This window comes from Gavialis gangeticus, unplaced genomic scaffold (genome assembly GCF_001723915.1).
Source record: "Gavialis gangeticus isolate Ggan-Ray unplaced genomic scaffold, GavGan_comp1, whole genome shotgun sequence".
NCBI lineage: Eukaryota > Metazoa > Chordata > Crocodylia > Gavialidae > Gavialis > Gavialis gangeticus.
Genome location: NW_017728995.1, coordinates 33,921,970 through 33,943,636, shown reverse-complemented (window position 1 = coordinate 33,943,636; position 21,667 = coordinate 33,921,970). Strand labels below are relative to the sequence as shown.

Genomic DNA, 21,667 nt, shown 5'->3' with positions numbered 1-21,667 from the left:
ACCACGCAGGGCACACAGCTCAAGGACTCCAGGAGCAGCTGAGCATGCAATCCCTGCCCCCGCACAGCTTATCCCACAGATCAGAGGCTCGTCTCAACCCTACATGCTGCTTCTGGGGCTGTTTTCCAACCCCCTGGGGAACTGCAGGTGTTTCCCAATATTCAGACATCCTGCGGTGGGTGTTACAACACTGCCTGGGGCCGGGGAAACAGTGCAGCGCCCCGTGCATGACACAGCCGGCAGCCGGAAATGGGTGCAATGTCGGGAATTCCCAGGGAGAAGCTGGGGCTGACCCCCCGTCTCTGCAAGGCGGGGCTCAAGAGAGGAGGTCTATCCAGGGCATGCATCACCAGCAAAGCTGACTCGAGTCTTGCAGGCCAGTTAAGAGTCCTGGACCCCAGCCTGGGTATCGGGGAAAGAGGAGCCCCAGCCCTGCGCGGGGCTTTGAAGCTGCAGAGGGATGAGTCTTGCACCACGAGCTGCCTCTGCCGTGCACATGCTCGTGGTTTAGCGCAAGGGACAGGCTTCCTCACAATGCAAAGGGGTTAACGGGGCCTGAGAGCCGATGCCTGTGTGGCTTTCTTCCCTCCCTTCTGCAAACCGCACCATCCTCTGCCCCCATGTCGGAAGCCTTGTGCCGAGCTGGACACAATCCCACTCTCCACGAACGGCTCCGAGCTGAGCGTGTGCCAGAAGAGGCTGCGAGGATTACAACACATTTCCTGCAGGGAAAATGACTCAGTGGAGATGGTATGAGAGCTCGCTCTATTCAAGGAGCCCTGGCCTCAGCGTCTGTCACCGAGATGAGTCAGAAGGTGAGGGCCAAGGGTTCGCTCTTCCTATCTGACAGGAAGGGGAAGATCAGCATGTGCTGGTCCTTGCCCTGACACCGGTTCACTGAGTCACCCTGGGCAAGTCACTTGTTCTGCCTTCATTTCACCAGCAGATGAGACTGGCTAGAATGAAAATGGTTGTGGGCTGGGGGCCAGGACTGGTGAGGAGAGGCTGTGGGAAATGGGCTGATTTAGTCTGGAGAAGAGAAGACTGAGGGGGATTTGATAGCAGCCTTCACCTCCCTGCAGGGGGGCTGCAAAGAGGATGGAGCTGGGCTGGTCTCAGTGGGGGCAGACGACAGGACAAGGAGCAGTGGGCTCACATTGCAGCAAGGGAAGGTGAGGTTGGATATTAGGAGAAAGTTTCTCCCTAGGAGAGTGGAGAAGCACTGGAACAGGCTCCCCAGAGAGGTGGTGCAGTCTCCATCTTTGGAGGTTTTGAAGACCCAGCTAGATAAAGCCTGGGCTGGGATGATGTAGTTGGGGCTGGTCCTGCTTGGAGCAGAGGATTGGATTAGATGTGACCTCCTGAGCTCCCTTTTAACTTTCATTTTCTATGATTTTATGAGTGGCGTGACACTGGTCTCTGCAGGGCACTCAAATGGATGGTGCTTAGACAGGCCTTTGCATGCACGCTTGTCACTGGTGTCTGAGAGCCTGCACAGCCAGTGCAAACAGCTAGCACTCTTCCACACCGGGTTTACATGGATGGCTTCTGCAGCCAGGACTTTAGAGACCTAATACAACATCACTCCAGCACTCCCAAATGACGATTTTTTCAGCACCAAACACACCAGTCTAAAGACCAAGAGATGAAACTGCACATCCTACATGGAAGAGAGCGTGCAAATGCAAAATCCACTGCATCCACTTCCCCAAGATACCGCAGCGGTCTTACCTGAGCCAGTGCCGAGCGTGGCCATCTCCAGCCACAGAGTAAGCAGCAGGGCGCAGCGCAACTTCATCCTGTCGATGCAAACACAGAGACGTCCCAGTTACTTGCAAATCTATTTCTCCCAGGCCAAGATTTGTTTCCTTTATTTTCTTTATTCAACCTCTGCCCAGCAGTTGCTACGAACCCAACTGTTCTGTTTGCAAATAGTCTGCACAGCATGAGGCTCCTAAGCCCTGAAGTTTAGGGCTGGGAAGAGGGGTCTTGAGTTACCCATTTGGGCTCGAAGCAACAGTCAAGGATTGCATATGTGCCTAGGTGCTACTGTCCCCTGTCAAGTCTGTGTGCATGGCGTGGGAAAGAATATAAACCCCGAGCCATCGCTTTACAAACTCAGAGTTTCACCCACGTGGTCCAGTGCTGCCAGCAGATAACCGGTGACAGAAGAAAGGTAAAAGAGTGTTTGCAGGTTTTCTAGTGGGCGGATAACAACTTACCCATCACCGAAACGCATCCAAGAACAATGCCTGACCACCGAGACCTGAACAAAGCATTTGCTGATGGCTTGCAAGGGGGAAAAGAGACTGCAGTTGTTCCCCCAGCCCCAGGGAGCACCTGCCTGCAAGGAGAGCTAGGGCGTCAGCTGGCAACAACTTCCACCTGGATCCCAGTGTCCTCTGGTGACCTCTGAGATCTGCTGGGGTTAGTCTATAAGGAGCAAATCCCTCCTGCCTTCTAGTTGACTTCAGACTAGCGTAGCTAATTGAGATCCCCTCCCCTCGCCCCGGTCAAAGGCAGCTGATGCCTATAACCAGGAACCGATGCCAGGTCGACCGACTTGCACACCAGCACTTTATCCGCCGCGGTCCCCTCCGGACGTAGACGCAGGAATCCCAGCCCATCCCCGCGCCTCACATTTGGCATTCTGCTCTCACAAATCCTCCCGGTCACTAAAACAAAGCTTCCCCTCCATCTCCAGGTTTTCCCTGGATGCCAGCTATAAGTGGCTGCTTATGAAAGCTGACATTTATTAGATGCTCTAATTAGTGGGACTAAAGACTTCATTTGCTATTCCCAGGCGCCGTTAGCTCTTGGAGGGAGCAGAGGTGCATTAACAGGAGTTAGGCAAACTCTCCGAGAAGCTGTTTTTTGCCCCCAAATACATGAAAGAATCAGACGGAGGCGTGGGGAAGGGACAAGCTGCTACCGTCTCCCCTGTTTCTGGCCTGCTGAAGCTCTCCAGCAGATTTTACCTGAATTGCAAGTGGTTTTTTGGCCGATGCAAAGCGGCAAGTCCGAATGAATAACTGATCTGTCCAGATCTCGGTCCAGCCCCGCTGGCATGCGCCAGGGGACAGGGCTGGGCTGGGCATGGGGGACTCAAGACATCAGGCCTTTCTATTTGTTGCTCGTGAGCTGTTTTCTTTGCTCTGGGAGCCAAGATTTAAGCAAGGAGCTCTGATCTCCTCCTGACGTTTCTGTCATCCAAACTTCAACCAACAGGTGCTGTGACCTGCTCACATCCCTCAAGAAGGATGAAAACCCCTGTTCATGTTTCCCCTTCCAGGCTGGAGAGGGATGCAGCATCCTTCGAGTTGGCAGCAAAGAGCTGACGGCACGGGCGAGGAAGGAGGATATATTTAAGCAGAGGTAGGGGAAAGCGAAGCAGAAGGCAGGGTAAAGATGCACCTTATAGACTAACCAAACCACAAGATGCATAAGCTGTTGTGCTGAGCATGCTACACATGCCAAGTCCTTCCCCTCCTTGCAGCAATGAATCTGCTTGACTCTTAACCCCCAAATCAGCTCTTGTCCAGGCTGCTGCCACCACCTACTATGGCACAGCCTCTCCTGCTCGTGCCAGGCTGAGTTTGGCTTGTGGTCCTCCAAGAGGCTATTGCATCCCTACCAGTGGGAATGCAAATTCTGCAAAGGACTACATTTTGCACCTACTGACTGTGTGCATGAGCGTTTGCTCTATCGGGTCGTCCTGTTGAGACCCATAGGTCTCCAGTCCTGCAAGAAAACAGCTCCCCCAAGCAGGGAGCACGCCCCCAGCCCAGCCCCCTTGACCATCCATCCATCCGCTCTTTTTTCCATCCTGCCCGCTGTACAGCTGGGGGTCGGGCAGGGCTAGGTTGGTGCTTGGGTAATTCCAAGCCCTCCACAAAAGATCTGGATTAGGTTGATGCTTGGGGGAGAGAGACCTGGGGCTTATCAGCTGGCAGCAGCTTCTCCATCCCCAGGCCAGGGTTCACCTGAAATTAAATGCCCAGGGCAAGGGGAGGGAAGCTGTCTCTGCGGGACATACCTGGGACGAAATGCTCGACCCTGCCCAGGCCACCGTCTCTGTGCCAGCAGGTGGGAATACAAAACTGGGAGCATCTTCCCGGACTGTGGAGTTCAGTCACCTCCATTCATAGGCAAGCACTAACCCAAAAATTGCTCCTTTAACACTCAGCTGCGAGGCACAATACCCAAAACACCAAGAACACCCCAAACTCACTATGGGTAACAGCGCAGGCGAGGACGGCACTACTAATGCCCTACCCCTGTGGGGACAAGGAAGTGATTAGTTCAGAGACACTCAATGGATCCCAGGAAAATTAAACCCTCAAGTTTTCCATTTGTTGGGCACAGAAAAGGAGAGACAGAGCAGGAAAAAAAAGAACACCAAAAAGCTGCTTCCATGACCTGAAGTTAAGGAAACCAATGAAATATTCTTCTTGCTCGGCTAAAAAGCTGAATGTCTTACACATCAAACTAAAATTTTATTTCATATATATATATTACACATACACACTATAGTTATATATCATGTTATGTATGCATGTTTTATTACATACGTAGAGTTTTATATAGTTTTGTGGGTATATGTGCACATATATACTGCATGCACACTATATTTATATAGTTATATAGAGTTGTTTGTATGTGTGCATATACATCTATATATTACACATACACCATATGTGTGTAGTTATATATAACTGTGTGCGCGCATGTATACGTATATATTACACACACACTAGATATAGTTTTGTGTGCGTATTTTTATATATAGATAGGTTTATCTATCAATTTATCCACCTATAGATAGATAAACCTATCTATAGATAGATAGATAGATATAGAGATCTAAATTGGGTTTCTGTGCTGCTGAAGGAGTGTGAGGGACTGCTCAGGGTTAGACTCCACTGGAAAGGGAAATGTAAAGCATATCTATATCTCTATATCTGTTTTACGTTTCCCTTTCCAGTGGAAGCCAACCCCGAGCAGTCCCCCAGTTCTTCAGCAACACGGGCCCTGATATGTCTCAGCCTTTTCCAAACTCATTCATTTTTTGCATCTGCCCTGATGCTTCAAGTTAAGTGAGAGCTGAGCTCTGAGCGACTCCTGCCCCGTCTTCCCAACGTCACTGCTCCTTCCGGAGAACAACCTCCTACTTGGCACTCGTCTGCCTTTGCCCTGCCCTTCCCCCAGCGCCTGTAAAGAGCTGACAGGTTTTTACTTTTCACTGAGGACTCAACCCTGCTCTCTGCAGAACAAAAGCTCCCTTCAAATCCCTGCCACCAAGTGCTCTGGCTGAAAGGGCACTGAAAGCCAGGGAAGGGTTTTGGAGGCAGGGGTGCTGGAAAGCTTGCAGAGGTTTGGAAGGAGCTTAGCAGCTTGCTTTCTTTATGCAACTCTCCCCCAAGCCCCTCGAGGTAGAGGGAAACTGAGGCAATCACTGAGCTACTCAGCAGGACGGAGGATGGGGGACTGAGCCCATTTTGGGGGATGCTCTGCTCCCCTTCTACCCATCTGTGTCTCTCCTCTTGGACTCAGGCTCTTGCGAGAAGCACTGGCCGGTCTCTCCAGGTGGCCGAGCAATGCAGCACATGCACGTCTCCATCCATGGCGCCCAGTGCAGATAGTACTGACTCTACCCCAGCGGGACTGGAGGTAGGTCACACCCGGCAGGGTAGGCTGCAGCATCCGTACCTTGCACCTGGCCAGTCCCTCCCAGCTGAGAAGGCAAGTCTGGCTTCAGGACGCCTTGCTCAAGCTGAGGACCAAGGGGCCAGGTCGCTCTCTCCTGCCTGGCCTGGCTCTGCAAGATAGCGGAGGAAGCTGACAAATGCAGGCCATGCTCCAGTTAGCAAAACCCTGCTCCTCGTTGATACCCCTGGGGCAAAACTACCCTGAGTCCTTTGAGTCCCGCAGCACTGGGGAACACAACACGGGGAGGTTCCCTCTTCCTGCCACTTCCATACGTGAGGGGAATATGCACACATGCAGCTCAGCCCCTCTGGAAAGCCCAACCCGGCGCCCCCCTATGCAACAAGTGTTGGGGAGATGGGTTGGGCGACCGCTATTGTTTGTTAACCCAACTATTCAGGGCACACGAGAGAGAGAAGTGTAATTAGAGCAAAGATGCCAAGAGCATCCAAGAAAGGAAAAAGGAAAGAAAAGGGGCTGCCGGCGAAAGCAGCCGCAAACACGCAAATAAGTGCACTAATGGAGGCTCTGAAAAGCCCTTTGGGCTGGCTGAGTAAAGCAAACAATAAGGGAAGTTACTGTAGCATGAGCCACCATTTAGCTGGGATCAGCCGCATCGGTCTTCTGCGGGCCAGGCTGGCTGCGGGTTATCCACGCCGTGGCGCGTTCCCACGGCCTCCCAAGCGCCCGTCGGAGCCGCGCAACGCCAGGCTGAGCAGTGCCGGGTGGGGGTGGTGGGATGGGAAGGCAGGCTCTGGTCTCTCCCCCTTGGAAGCTGCATTCATTAATGTCTCCCCTCCTTGGCATCTTTTAAGGATGGAGCACAGACCGGTCAAAACTCAGCTTAGAAACCCACTGGCCCATCTACTCCTCCCCCCCATGCTGGTGAGGTGCCGCACGGATGGTTTCTAAAGGCTGAACCCTGCCCCGGGATAGGAAGCGTCTCTCCTCTCCATCCGGCTGCGACTTTGGGACAGGCAGTGGAGCCATACTGCTGTATCATTGCAGAAGAAATACCAAGCACATTGCTGAGAGATCAGCTGGAAGGCCTGCGAGACCTGCCTTTCACCCCTGGAAGGGGATGGGGACCTTGGAAAGCCCCAAATACTATCCCCTGCTCTGCTACAGGCTTCCCACACCACCTCGGGCATCTCACTTAGCTTCAGCACCTCTCCTTCTCCTGTGGTACAAAGGGAGGCAAAGCGCTGGGCAGAGCATGGCATAGGTGGGGGACAGCAAGGAGACAGGAGCTTATTTTGTAGCCTCACAACACAGCTAAACGTGTAACGAAAGGCCTTTTGGATGGATTGCAGAGAAACAACCGAATGGACCCAAAACACGGGGTTTCCCCCCCTCTAGGATGTCATTTCCCAGGAGCTCACCTGGGAAAAGAAAAGAAAAGAAAACCCACTGACCTGGATTTTCTCAGGGCCCAGTCCCTGCCCAGCGCTCCCGAGGCGCGCACCGAACACAGCAAAGGGGACCGTGCAAGGAGGAGAGAAAGGAGCATGGCGGGGAGGAAGGGGTGCAGATGGGAGCGCTGGACCATTCCCAGCCCCTGGGCTTTGCCCATTTGCACATCCAGGGAAGCAGTCCCAGGTGAGACAAGGGTCTGCAGCAGGGCTAACGTGTGCTATCCAGGCTGGGGACAGGGGAGGGGAGAAGGTCTGTGTCAAGGATGGGGATCGTATCAGCACTGCTGTGCCCCCCTTCCCAGCTCTGCAGAGATCCCCCTGCTTCGTTTACATGCTGCTTTGCTAGCGTCTTGCTGGCAGCATCCTCGGCATCTGCTCAGCAAGCCGAGCACGCCGCGTTCCCGACGTTTCGTACCCACCGGCCCCGTAATGAGCCCCATCTTGGAGCACACGCACACCTGAGCGAGACAAATAAACATCGGGGACTATAATCGAGAGATCTGTTGAGCGGGCCACGGAGAGAGAGGCTGAAGCACAGCTAAGAAATCAACCGGCGGCAACGGCGAGCACACGCGGAGCAGCGCGAGCTGCAGTCAGCAAGAGCACGGCCGTGCTGCAGCGCCGTCTCCAGCTGGGAGCCTCTATTTTGTACGTCTGAATAGCTGGGAAATGAAACGCTTCCAGCAGCGACACCGAGTCCTCTGGCACCCCAAAATGACTTAGTGAGCCTAGTCCAGCGATTCTCACCTGGCACCCTGGGGTGCCTCGAGAGCCTTTCAAGGGTGCTGCGGGGTGCTACACGATGCACTCTTAGTTGTGCAAACATGGTTGAGCAGATATACCCAGAGATTTCCAGTACAGACAGGGCTCTTTGGGTAAATGTCTGCCTATGTCCTTAGACCAACACGGCTACAACCAAGATTTCAACCAGCAACCCGGAGTTCAGGGGAGGGGGGAAGGCAACCTCTGCAACACAAAACAGGGGGGTGGATTTCCTCTTTCTGCCACTTCCACGCACAGGGGAATATGCACACATGCAGCTCAGCCCCTCTGGAAAGCCCAGCCATGCATCCTCCTATGCAACAAGTGTTGGGGACATGGGTTGGGTGGTTGCTATTTTTTTAAACCTGAGTATTCAGGGGACACAAGAGAGAGAAGTGCAATTAGAGCAAAGAAGCCAAAAGCATCCAAGAGGGGGGAGAAAGGGAAAAAAAAAAAACAACCTTGCATGCCCTGCTGTGATTTTTCTGAGTTCTTCACAGCAGAAAATCTGCTCTATTATTATGATGATGATTATCATCATCATTATCATGGCCCACTCGGTTGAGAAAAGAGATGCTGAGTGGGGTGGCATGAGAAGGCCTTATTAAATGGGGAAGAGAAAGTCAATAGGGATTTATTATTGACCGTCTCTCTCAATACAAAAACAAGGGGTCACAACATCAAACGAGCTGGCAGGAAGTTGAAAAGTAACAAAAGGAAATATTGTGGGTTTTTTTTTCACCCAGCGTGCTGTTGAAGTGTGGGACTCATTGCCACCAGATGTGGTGGAAGTCGAGGGGTCAGCCTGATTCACACGGGGCTGGACACATGCATGGAGGAAAGCGGCATCGGTCGCTATTGAGCACAGGAGCGAGGGGCACGGCCTCCGAATCGGACCTTCAACGCTGGAGGCTGCAAGGGAGAGAGGAACAAGGGGAAAACCCAGGCCAGACCCAGGCAAACGAGGTTCTTTGGGTAAATATGGGTCAGACCCAGTTCACTCTCCCTTCCAGCATCTGCTCTCTGGGAAAGATCAAACCCAGGACCTGGCAGCTCTTACGTTCTTGTTATCAAAAAATGACCAAGATGCCTTGAGTCTAATTGAGACGTGCCTTTGAGTTGAAACAGGTTGAAAACCACTTGCTGGGGGGATGTCTGATTACCCTGGTGCAAAATGAGCAATGACCAAACCTCCGCAGTTCCTGGCATCGAGTTCCCCCGCTCTGCTGGAGGGGGATTTCATCCCCAGCCTGGCACGCCAAAGGCCGAGCATCACCACCTCCCGGCACGCACGTCATCACCTTTCCTTCCCTTTTCCAGAGCCATTGGCACCCGCCCCGCGCAGATTGCTGCCCCTCCGTCCCTGCCACGTGGCTTAGCCATTGCAACCCCCTTGCATACCGCCCGAGTGTGCATTGAGCACAGCTACGAGGGAAGAAGTGTTTCACCCTTGTGCAACAGCCCTGCTAGGGACGACCCACTTGCTGAAACCTGGTGCTGAGCAAGCCTGAGTGTCTGGGATCTCAGCTAAGCAATGCTGCAGCGGGGTTTTCCCCCTCACTGGGACACGTCTGTAGTTTCCTTCCTTTCTAGCAAGCCCAGGACAGCACTGCCTGTTGTGAAAGCTTCTTCCCACATACTCAGACCTTGTCCATTCAGAGCTGAACCACATCCGACACCTGCTCAAGACCTGCGCCGACCTCCCTGGGCTTCGGATCAGGCCTGGAGCACCTGCTAAAAGGTGGATCGATAAGCCATTGCTCATGAAAGCGTATGCACCTCTGATTCTGTTGGTCTAGAAGGTGTGCCCCTCCCCTGCCTGACTTGGGATCATAGGAAAGCAGGGCTGGAGGTCATCATGGCTAAATCTCTCTTCCTGCCTGGACAAGAGACGTTGATTTTGCTTGGGGCCTTGCCGGCAAACCCCTTCCCCAAGAATAAATGATGAAGGTGCCCCATCATCTGCCCCGAACCAGGCCACTCCATGGGGCAGAGCAGAAAGCAACAGGCTGAGGATACTGGGGTAACAGATCCTTGCATCTCACGGAGCAAAGCTCATGGAGGGGGGCAAGGGAAAGGGGCATCAAGTAGAGCAGTGTCACAGGAAGGAATGAAGACATGATGCATGGGACAGCGCAGGGGGCTGGGATGCAAAATGGCCCAGCAATGAGGGCACCAGCACAAAGGACCAGATTTGGGGTCCCTGCCCATGCACCGGAGCAGCCTCTGGGCAGTCACTTATCCTCTCTGCACCTAAGCGATGGAGATAGCAGCTCGCAGGGGTGCAGGATTGTTGTACCACAGAGAAGTGGGGCTGGAAGGGAGATCCAGAGGTCTCATCTAGTCCAACCCCTGCCCGAGGCTGGGGCATACCTGTGCAAACCAGCCCAGACAGACCCACTCTGTAAACTCCTAGTACAACTACACAGTCCACCCCGACACAACAGCAGACATCACACCTGCACTTGCCACGGGTAAAGCAAGGGCAACCAACATCCTGCTGCTGCAAAGATTGTTAACATATCATAAAGAAATCCCTGCTAGAGGTGCACACCCGCAGCTGCGGAGGAAAGCAAACTACCTTCTTCTCCCCCAGTTGGTACCAATCAGGCCAGGGGGTTAAATTCCTTCTGGACCCCAAATCTAGCATCGGTCTGACCTCAAGCAGAGGGCCAAGTCCCTCTAACCAGGACCCTCCAAGTTTAAGTCCCAGTAGGAGCATTGCCCCAGCCCAGTCCCCATGCCCAGACTGGGGTGCAGACAACACCCAGAGCCTATGAAGAAGACTTAAAACAACCTTGATACACAGCATCTGGGGGTGGGATTCCCTCCCAGCCCCACGTGGTAACCAGCAAAGTCGGGGAGCCTGGGAAATCCTCACGGTAGATCACAGGCATCGCTACACCTAGATCATGCTGGACCACTGGCTTCCACCCTCTCCCGTGATGGAGAGTCCCCCCCCTTCCCTGGCACCTATCCCACTGCCTCCCTGCTCTGACAGTGAAGTTTTTCCTGATATCCAACCTTAATCGACTTTGCTTTTCAAGCCCTCTGCAGCGAGTAAAGCCGCTCTTCTTGATGGCAACCCTTCCAGTATTCAAAGACCATTACCGTGTCCCCTCTTAGGCACCTTTCCCACAACCCAAATGTACCCAGCTCCTTCAGCCTCACCTTCTAGGAAGAAGAAGATACTTTGGCACTGTCATTGCTTTGGGGACTTGTGTCGGAGACCCCGAGACAGCAGGTCCCTCGCAGCGGGGAAGAACTGGCTGTGTCCAGCTAGGCAATGAACCCCCTCCATGAGCAGGAAATCCCCCCCACAAGTCTTTCAGCTGCAAGGGATACAGCTACTCTTTTAGCTGCAATGAACCCCCTCCATGAGCAGGAAATCCCAACTCTTTCAGCTGCAAGGGGGATCTAACCAAGGAATCCAGCTGGGCCAGAACAGCTCTCCTGTGACCATCAGTCCCCGATGGGCTGCCAGGCCAAGCTCCCTTCTCCGGCACACACTCGCCCTTCGATGAGCGGACAGTAAATGCTCGTGTCACGCATCCTTCCCGGAGAAGGCTCGCTTCACGCCGGGCTGCGCCTTCAAGAGAGGGTGGCAGGAGCAGGACTCCGGGCAGCAGCAGAGCGCTGCAGCCATCATCCATATTAATTATTCGGGGGGTGGAACATGATTGATCTCGTGAGGGTAATGAATTCATCTCCTGCGCTGAATGACAAACAAAAGGCAATGCATGCACGGCTGGCATTTCCAGGGGAGCGGTGGCCAGAGAGAGACAGCCCGAATCTCCTCCTCCTCCTCCCGCTGTCTGGGGGTTCAGCTGCTCTGCTCAACCCCCAAAGCCTCCTCATCTCCAGGTCTCAGAAAAGCAGGGATCTGTTTTGCAGGGAAAGATTCATGCAAAGAAAAATGCAGGCTCCCCTCTCGCCCCATGACCCCTCTCAGCAGCAACGTCCATTCACTGCATGCAAAGGGTGCCTAGCATGGCCTGTGTCATGGTCCCCATTTCATCCACTTGACGCTGGCTACTTCAGCTGCCTCCACAGAGGAGGAGGAAGAGGAAGGTGGCAGCAGTCCCGGGGAGATGTGCTCTCCCTTGTGTCACCGCCCCCGGGTGCCTCCTTGTTGCTCAGCCCCCACCAGGGATGGATGGGGGAAGTCGTCCCTTGCCCAAAAGTGGCCTTGGGCCCAACACACATGTTTATCCCTAACATAAAAGAGGAGCCCAACGTCCCATTCCTTAGGGGAGGGCAAATCAGGCAACCGCCTGGGGCCCCACACGTTAGGGGGGTGCAAAATTTTGCAACACATTTTTTAGGGGCGTGAGGTTTTTTGCAAGAAAGTGGCTCTATTTGCATTTTAACACTTGACAGGGTATCTAATTCCCCCTTTCTTTCTTCAACTTATTTAAAACTTTGTTCTTTCTTCAACTTATGCCTCTAAGGGGCCCCAGTAACCCTACAGCTGCCACTGGCCTGCCACGTGCCCCCCGCTGCTGGCTTGGCTTCCCGATGCTTTTCTTCATGGCCGGTATTTCCCATGACCCACCACACTCTGCTTCTCAGCCCCAGCAATGAAGAGGCAGTACAGACGTTCAAAAAAGCACCATAACCTAAAGCACTTTAGTCTAAAGGCACCTCCATCCAGGGTTAACTTAGAGCCGGACCTGCCATTTTTAAAGCACTTTACGTGCCATGAATGTCTGTTCGGTTACAGTTTTAAAGTGCTTTCTGTGCACTTAATGCACACTAAGTGTAACATCTGCATCCAGCTGAAGTAACTGTGTCCCACTGCTGCAGGAGAGACCAGAAGGCAAGTGGCATGAAGAGCTGGGAGGGAGAATGAAGCACTCATAGCATCCTTGGCAGGAAGAAGGCAGGCACCAATCCCCTGTATTGACAATGGCTAAAGTGGCCAAGGGTTTTTGGGTGGCAGGGAGAAGGCAGCCCATCATTCTTGATCGGGTGCTGCTTGCATGAAAGAGCCCAAAACAAAAATCAAGCAGGCATTCACCATGCCCTCTACCCGAGCAGACACTGGTGCCCACCTCTCGCTGCACTTCACCCAGCCAGGATTGCTTCCCGACGTCCGTCCTGGGAGCCAGACACTGCTTCGGACCTGCTCCTCTTGTCCCCGTGCACACACCCGCGCACGCTCACCGTCGGAGCTTGCCAGCCCAATCGCATTAAGCTGCAGCAAGCAGATTTTCCACCATTATCACATTTGCAAACAAGGGAGGGCAATTTCTCCAGGGAAGAAATCCAATGACCTGTACATAAAACCATATTTGCAAAGCCCTGACCTTCGGGGTAAACACTTGCTACAGGTCCCAGGGCCTCTGACCAACAGTCGCTAACAAATATAGGTGGACTGAAGCTGGATTTATTTTTCTTGTCTTGTTGAGAGGCTGGCTGGCAGTGGGTGTAGGGCGGGGGAGGCATTTGGCTCTTTGCAGTGCAGCATTTACGTAGGACCAGCTGTTGGGCTCCAGCAGTGCATTGCTGAGCATTTGGAAATCCACAGGTTTCTAAACCATCCATTGGTTTTGGGCACCTCCATTTTACATGGTGATGTGGACTGGGCCCTGACTCTCCTACAGCAAACAGCACAGAAAGCTCCAGGCACATCGGGCTGATCAAGCAACCGAGTCAGTGATGAAGAGGTTTGTGCAGGGGTGTAGGGTGTAGCTGTGTTGGTCTAAGGACGTAGGCAGGCAAGCTTCTTTGGGTAAATGTGGTCTCTTTTAGCAGACCAACCGAAAGGGTTAGGAGAGAAATGGAACAATTTGGAGTCAAATCCCCATAAAATGATGCTAGTGCCATCCTGCCTCACACGGGCGTGACCCTCCAGATGTGCAAAGTGCTTCCACATGCTTTCATGAACACCGGCGCACAAAGTTAACTCGGCTCCCTCAGCGCTGCGATCTGCATTGCTGTTGTGGATAAAGCGGCTCCTCATCCCTCTCTGAAAACTGTAGTTCAAACCTGCCTTACCATTGCAAATATTATGCAGCAATCCTTAGAAACAAGCCATCTTCTGGCTGGTTTGCCGGGTACACAAGAGCCCCAGCTTATGGATAATACAGAAATGCAATTTATTGCTTTAAGTAGTAAGTGTCTCTCTACAAAATCTTTCCAGAATTAAGGCTTATTTTTGCTCCTTTCGAATTTCAGTGGCAGAACTCCCACTGATTTCAGCAAGAGCAAGACAGAGTCATTAGATTACATTAATCACCACGTCCAGTGCATGGCCAAATCCATTTCATAACGCTATTTTCATTTCTATTTGTTTTCTAAATGATTCAAAATGCCAGTCTAAATATCACAGGAAGAACCTTAAAAAAATAAAAAAATCAAACCACACCATTTCGATCTCTTTGCACGGTGAAACGCCCTAAAATGCCATTGCCAAGCTAACGGTGGGAATTATTTTTCACCTTTAAAAATCCAATTCCCCGGCACTGGGATTAGCGGTAATTAGTTTGTTATTTACATCTAGGACACAAGGCAAACCAGTCAGGAGGAAAGAAACGGCTACAAGCACAAGCAGCACAATAAATGGAAAATCTCAGTGAGGAAAAATGCAGTGTCCCTCTAACAGAAAACCACATATAATTTGGCATAAATTATAGCAACATAAAGTTACACGACTTCCCGTTAGCTCTAAGCATTAGGGTCACTGGTTTGCAAACATTTCTGGCTATCCGCGGACGTGCTCACCTAAGCAACCCCACAGGGCACTGTGCAAGGACTGCTGTGCACAAGGGAACCAGGGAGGCTCTATGGGCAGAGCCAGGGTCGAAAGAGAAATGGTTCCTGGCATTTGGATTTATCTCCAAAATCTGGAGACCACGTGTTGCATCTTTCCCAGTTCCAGGGATAAAAGAGAGAGAAACACATTGAAACTTCTGCCCACAAAAGTCCTTTCCTTCTTGCCCCAAGTCCATGTTGGACTACCGAAAACTGAACATACTTTTAACACCGATTTACCCCCCTCCCGTCATTCAGGCCACTCTATCAGCCTCCAGCCACAGAACAAACCCTGTCTAGTTAGCCCTGCACGGCGCCCATTTCTAATCTGGGTTGCACCACGTGCTAAATCTGAGGTTGTAGGAGTGGATTTTATTCTGCGAGTCACCGTTTTCCAGAATAAATATTGCAAAACAGAGATTGCAAAAAAATTAGAGGGGTGCAGGGAGCAAAAGAGTCCTCAGTGCAGGCCTGGAAGAAGGGGCGGTTATTCTTTTAGTCAAATGGCCCGAGGCAAGTGAAAAGAGATGCTGAGGAAAGGGAGGACCTGAGCTTGCGTCTCCGAAAGTGCCCCAGCGTGGAGCGACTTGTCATTTCCACAGCGCCTCTTCCTCGGTTTCTTTTAAATACCCGATGCTTTGCAAAGCCCTGCAGCGTCCCCCCAAAGCAGTGTGGCGCTTGGCGGTGGGGTGAAGGGGAGACCAGGAGGCCAGGACCCCTCCGCTCACATCTTTTCTACCGTCCAGCTCTGCAAAGCAGCCTGTGCGCTGGACATTGGGCCGGCTCCTGCCCTCCTCACCCGTGCCCGAGAGAAGAGGTCCTGCCGGAGCCCCTCAGCCTGCACAACCCCTGCGACCTGCTCCCATCGAGACAGCATTTTGCACACTGGTGTCCGACTGCCAGGTGGGTGGCAGAGAGGGGGCACTAAGGGGTATTCATCTACGGGCTTACTCCCCTAACATAGCTTCTTCTCTCCCCTTCAGCATGCAGGCTCCAGAGTTTATCACTGCAGCAAGAGGCAACCCCCAGTCCCATGACCTCCCCCCTGCCCTCTCGGGGCCTCACCATGCAACCCCCAGGCTCTGCTCAGGTCTGCTGTCTCCATTAAGTCCCTGCACTGCAAGGTCCCACTGAATAGTCCTGCCCTTATCTGCAAGCGCCTCACCCCCCTGGCACAGCCTGGTCCTCCAGTGCAAACCCTTCTCCAACAAGCCCTTTGCTTGCACGCTGCTCCCCTGCTTCCACCAGAAGCGCGTTGCATCTCACACCACCTATGTCCTCTGTTCCCCTTCCTCTGCCCCATCACCGCCACAGCCCCTCTCCCCTGCTCCCTTCAGCTAGATCAGCACAAAAACCACTGGCTTGGGAGACACGAGGGCCTGACACCGTCAGAGCAGATGCTCCCTGGAGAAGGTGACCCCAGAGCCGGGCACATCCCTCCATGGGCATTCCCACCGGCCCTAGGTGTTTAACGCTTGCACGGCTCCACCTCCCCTTGCTCACCCCTGTCCCTGGCACAGCAGGGAAGCAGGGCACCCGAAGTCCTTCACTGGTGCTCTACAACCGAGCTGCCTGGATGGGGCGATGCCCGGGGCTGCTACCCCAGCTCCTGCTGCGCTCGCACAATACCGGTGCTCCCTGCCAGACGCACAACAATGCAACACACACGTCCTCCGAGGCAGGCGGTGATAAATGGCTCTCTCTGCGACCAGACGCGTGCACTCTGCACGAGGCCGAATAAATAACGTGCGGAAAGCTGTCGGCGTGCGGGGCTCCCAGTCCCAGCAGGCTGGGAGCGGGGAGACGGCAGCAGAGACAGAAGCAAGCTGATGAGAGCGTGCGACTCTCCGCCGACAAGGATGGGGCCTCGTAAATCCAGAGGTAAAAAGGGAGCAAAAGAGAGGGCGCTTGCTGGGATAATGACAATAAATGAGAGACACAACCCGCTCCTCGGCCCAGCACAGGACGTTTGAACAGATGCCAGGCGAGGTTTGGCAAGTGCATCCCAACGAGCTGGGCCGTAAGCAGAAAGGCTGTAGGGGAGCGCGTGCGAGCGTGAGGATGTGTGTACGTACGCAGGGGTGAATTTAGGACCTACATGACCACAGACCTAGAGAAAGCCCCACCACCCCCTGGGCATCGTGCGTGGGGCTGTGCTCTGCAGCAATTATTAACCCACTGATGTACAAAACTAATTGACACGGGTCACGGGCCTGGACCCCGCTGGAGGTGGGGGCCTGGCGGCCTCCCTGCTGCTCTCCCCACCCCTCGCAAAGCCGCCTGGCCTAGCTAACACTGCCCGCCCCAAACCCGCGCCCGGCTGTCTTCGGTAACACCGAGCATGCAGGGCTTCCCAGCGGCTGGGGGGATTTGTCCCCCTCCCCATCTAACATAGCAGGCGGGCAGCAGAACAGGGCAGGCGTGCCAGGCTCCGGGACTTGAAACATGGAGGGTAAAATAAAGTGCCCGGCTCGAAGCGGACGGTCCAGCCCCCCCCCCCGTGCCCAGGGGCGAAGGATGGCGCTGGCTCTCCTCCCCGGGTCTCGGGGGCTGCTGGTGCGCGGCCACCAGACGTGGCCCCCAGGCACGCTGCTGCCCCCGGGGCAGTGCCCATTGCCACCCTGTAGCCCTCGGCCTGCACAGGGAAACTGAGGCAGTGCCGGAAGGGGTCCAGGAGAGACCCCGGCCCTCCCCCATCGCCCACCCGCCCGCCGGCCCCGGCGCCCCGCACTCACCCGCTGCCCGGCCGAGCCCGTCTGCTACTTTGTTGCCGCGGCACTTTCTTTTCCGGAGGCTCCTTGTCCCCGCCCCCTCACCCCTGATTGGCTCACCCCCCCCCCCAGTGACGCCTCGTCATGCAAAGGAGGAGGGTTTCCCTCCCCTCTCCAGATGTGCTGCCAGGGCAGCAGCTGGCTCTTCCAGATGTGCCAGGCAGTCAGAGGAGGGGGCACTTCCCTTCCAGATGTTGCAGCCGTGGTGGGGGGGGGCCTGCCCTCTTCCAGTTGTGCCTCTGGGGGAGGTGCAGGGGGTTGTCCTCCTCCCCCATCCCTGGAACAGCTGGAAGGGCAGTCGGGGCAGCGTGGGACAAAGGCCGAGAGACGACCAGGGGCTGTGGTGAGCGGCAGGGAGGGAGCTGGGGTCCCCCAGAGCAGGAGCCCAGGGGCAGGATGATAACCAAGACCTGGGAGAGTTTTAGTTCTGGCTCCTGCCCTGCGTCTGCTGTGCTGCAAGGTGAGCGGCAGCAAATAGACCAAATCCAACGCAGGCCGGGCCTTGTGCACCTGGGCCGCGGGTGGGAAAGTGACAGGCCCTCGTCCTGCCCTGCCACGACAAGCAGCCCCAGGCTGGGAGGGGAGGGGAGGGGAGGGGAGGGGGCACATCTGCCTGGACCATGCCCAGCAGTCGCTGCGTTTTGGGAGCTGGGCGTCCCCTTGGAAGGAAGCGGGGAGAGTCAGGTCCTAAAGGGACCCCACGTATGGGGCTGCTTCTGGGGTACTTCTGCAAACTCCACGCTGCCCAGGCTGCAGGAGATGGCTGTGGGGGGTCAGAGGTCTCTGCCTACTCCGAAGGCTGACCAGCGGCCCACAGGCATAAAGACAAGGCTCTTTTCCCAGCCCTGAATTGTCCCCCTGGTTTTGGATAGCAGGGGATCCTGGCTCCCTCTACTGTCCACACTTATTTTGCCAGCTGAAAGTTTCCTGCCCGCCGCCGTGCCAAGCAGGAAGCGTGTCCGAAGGCCGAGCTGCTCTGAGCGCTGCTTGCACGGCACAGGCCTTCAAGTGAGCGCTCTCATCTGGGACTATAAACGCACACAAGTACCAAGCCGAGCACCGTGTCTCCTTTCTTCCTCGTGCAGCCTGCACCCTCGGCCTGGGGCCGGTAGGAAAGAAGCAAAGGGCACGGGTTATGGATCCGCTCGTATTGCTTCCTCCCTTCGCTTAGTGAGACGCTGCATCCCTTTAAACAGGGGCATTTGCGCTGTGTCGGTGCTATGCCTAGCACAGGGGTTCCCAACCTATGCAGCCATCCCTGGATAGGCTCGAGACCCCACTTAGAAAATGCCAGCTCTTCATTTTCACTTTTTTTTTCACCTACAGAAAAATAACAGAGCATTTTTTTCTGTTGCGAAAAAATTCAGAAAGACCCATCTTTGCATTCCTATGTGAAATCTATGGGTTTATTCTGTGCATCCTGCTTGCACAACTAGATGTACTAACATGGCGTGGCACCCCGTGGAAAGGGGTGGATCTCAAGGCACCCCGGTGGGCTGTGGGACCCCGGTTGAGAAGCATTGGGCTGGCACAATGCAATGTTTGCTTGCCTAGGAGAGGTGGCTGGCAGCCAGGGTCATGCATGAAAGCAGTTAAAGTCCTTTTTAGATGCATTGTGCTCAATGGGTGCTAGTATCACCCCCTGGCTTCTCATTTTTCCCAGGAACAAGCTCTTTTAGACCTCCACATGACACGTCAAGATGAGGTAACATGCACTTGCAGCTGACACGGCCCTACAAGCCCTTCCAGCCTACATCCTCAGCATCCGTCACGATGGTCCAGGGGTCACCCAGGCATGGAGCCAGAGCAAGGTGGATCGGGGGGGCATGGGCTGTGGGAGGGTCCTGAGGGGGCTGCATGTACAAGCAGTCTCTGTTGTTAAGAGGCACCCTCCAGCTCATATTTTGAGACTTCTCTTATGTTCTTGCTGTAAGCAAGGAAGCAGGGGGTGTAGGTGATGCTCTTTATCCTCTCTGGCTGCCAAAGAGGATCCTGGCAGAGGACGCCCCGGTGTTATCCCCTGTGGGCTGGACTCCAGCAACACAGTCGGTCTGGACTCGAGGCTCAGTGCTGAGGAAACTGCAGTTATCCCAGGACACTTTGGCACATCTCAGCCCGAGGGCAAGAGCGCGGGAGCTGCCCTCCCCACTACCAAGGCTTCCCACTGTGCACTGGATCAAGTTCAAGTCTCTGTCTTCATCTCCATGGTGATCCACAGCTTGGAGCAGAGTCTCCAAGGTTATGTCTGCATTGCATCCTGCTGCCAAGACAATTTGCCTTGCCCACTCATCCCCACTCCAGATGCATTAACTCTGGGACGAGAAGCAGAGGGGAAGCTGTCCCTCTTGGTGCTGGGATGGAGACCTGATTTTCCAGTGTGCTCAGGAGCAAAATGCACCTCTGCTCACCGCCTCATCTCATCCTCACGTGCCCAGGCTACGAGCCAGTGCATGGAGCTTGTTGCCCCATCTTCTCATTGTGCAGTGTGGACACCCCGAAATACCGCAGCTATAAGTGACAAATCTGCTCCCGGTGCAAGAGGACAGTGTGCAAGGCGTGTCACATTCACTAGTGCCAGAGGCAGGGCTCCTCAGAGGCTTTGGATTGAGCTCCCCACCTTCCACATGGCAAAATGCAGCGTGGGGCAGAGACACCCACTAGTGTGCAGTGAGCTAGCTCTGATCCCAACAGCGGCTGCGTTCGGCTAATTTACCCTGCTGGGAAAGTAATTAACCATGAGAAGTGGGATAAATTAGTCTGCGCTGTCACAGCCGTGCAGCTTGGGGGCTGAGCTGGGGTCCCCCGAAGTACCAGGCATATTTCTTTGACCTCCTTTTTCTAAGATAAAAGTACTGAGCAACGCAGGTACTGAAAATCTCCCTACTGAAGCATGGCACTCCAGTGCACAAGCTTTCCGTCGTACTGGAGAGGAAAAGCAACCCATAGCAGATACTGAATGTAGAGAGGTAGCGAGCCATGAAGTTAAGATAGGTTTGCACCTTATAGACCAACTAAATCAAAGATAGCATCAGCTTTCACAGGCATCAACTTGCTTGAAAGCATGGGCTGAAGCAAGCCAGCTGCTTATGAAAGCGGATGCTATGTATCTCTGATTTAGTTAGTCGATAAGGTGCAATGCTACCCTGCCTTCTGAGATGCTAGTCGTGTCACTGAATGCAATTCTGGGTGGTGCACGGGGATGAGCCCAGCATAAGGAACTAAATAATCCTTCGCTCTGGTATGATGCTTCCACCCGTAGACTGGACGAGGTGATTTATCTTGGTTTGAGGGCCTTCATGCTGCTGCAAGACAAATCAAAGTAGGTTTGTATCCGTGCCTCTGTGTCTCTCTCCCTCACATGCACTGAATTTCACTTCGCTCTCCTGGTGCGAGCAGCTCCAGACTCTCAAAGCAAAAGTCCATCAGAGCCACTTTAGGCCCAGGGATGGACATCAGGATTGCTCCCTGATCCCAATGCAAAGCTGCAGTTCAATGTTAGCCTCACATGGATGGTTCATGAATGTGAGCAAAGCTTTCAGGGACAAGGATCTCAAACACAAGCTGGTTGCAAAACCCCACGTCAGGCCTGTCTTCTGTGGCTTTGCAGTCAACATTTCATCACCACCTCCATCTCAAAAATGGGGCTATGATTCCCCACTTAGTGATGCTAGGAGGTTTATTTATACACCAACCCCTTTCACTCCTGCCCTATGCTGCTGTGCACTGTTGTGCTACACGCTTACCTACAGCAGGGCTACACCCCAGAGGGAGCTGCACTTGGATTTGAATAGCAATTCATTAAATACATAGTTTGAAATGCTTGCAAAGAGGGGACCCACATAAAAAATTTTAATGACTATTACTATTATTTTATTCAATCTGGCTGAGGTACAGCAGCTGTTTAATAGCAAAGAGCAGCGTTGGGCAGGGAACAAAGAGCCTTGCCAAAGGAAACCACAGAAGGAAATTGCACTAGGAAGAAGTGTGGCCTAGAATGATGCCAGGAGGCCGGGATGAGCCCCAGGAGTATGGGGAAAAGGTCCATGGATCTTGAAGGACGAATGATGCCTCCTTGGCTTGGCCGCTGCAATACCTCACACCCCTGTTAGGCATAGATATGTAGGACACGAGACTGCAAGAGACCCATCCCTGCTACGACAGCCAGTTGTGCCATCAAATCCCTTTCATGGATTTCTCAAGCTGTATCTTAACACGGATTTAACGTCCCTTCCTCCAGTTGCCCCTGCACTCACTCCT

At 53.8% G+C, this 21,667-nt stretch overlaps 1 protein-coding gene across 4 annotated transcripts in view; it reads right to left on the bottom strand.

The window, feature by feature from the left end:
* IL1RAP (interleukin 1 receptor accessory protein) overlaps positions 1-17,444 on the bottom strand; it is a 65,971-nt gene extending 48,527 nt beyond the window's left edge. For all 4 annotated transcript variants that reach the window (XM_019503480.1, XM_019503481.1, XM_019503482.1 and 1 more), the window contains exons 1-2: positions 17,375-17,444; positions 1,732-1,799 (exon numbers count right to left, since the gene is read on the bottom strand). In XM_019503480.1, coding sequence (XP_019359025.1) covers positions 1,732-1,798 — 67 coding nt within the window. In that variant the 5' untranslated portion in view covers position 1,799; positions 17,375-17,444. The remainder of the gene's footprint in view (positions 1-1,731; positions 1,800-17,374) is intronic.
* Between the last annotated feature and the right edge of the window lie 4,223 nt (positions 17,445-21,667).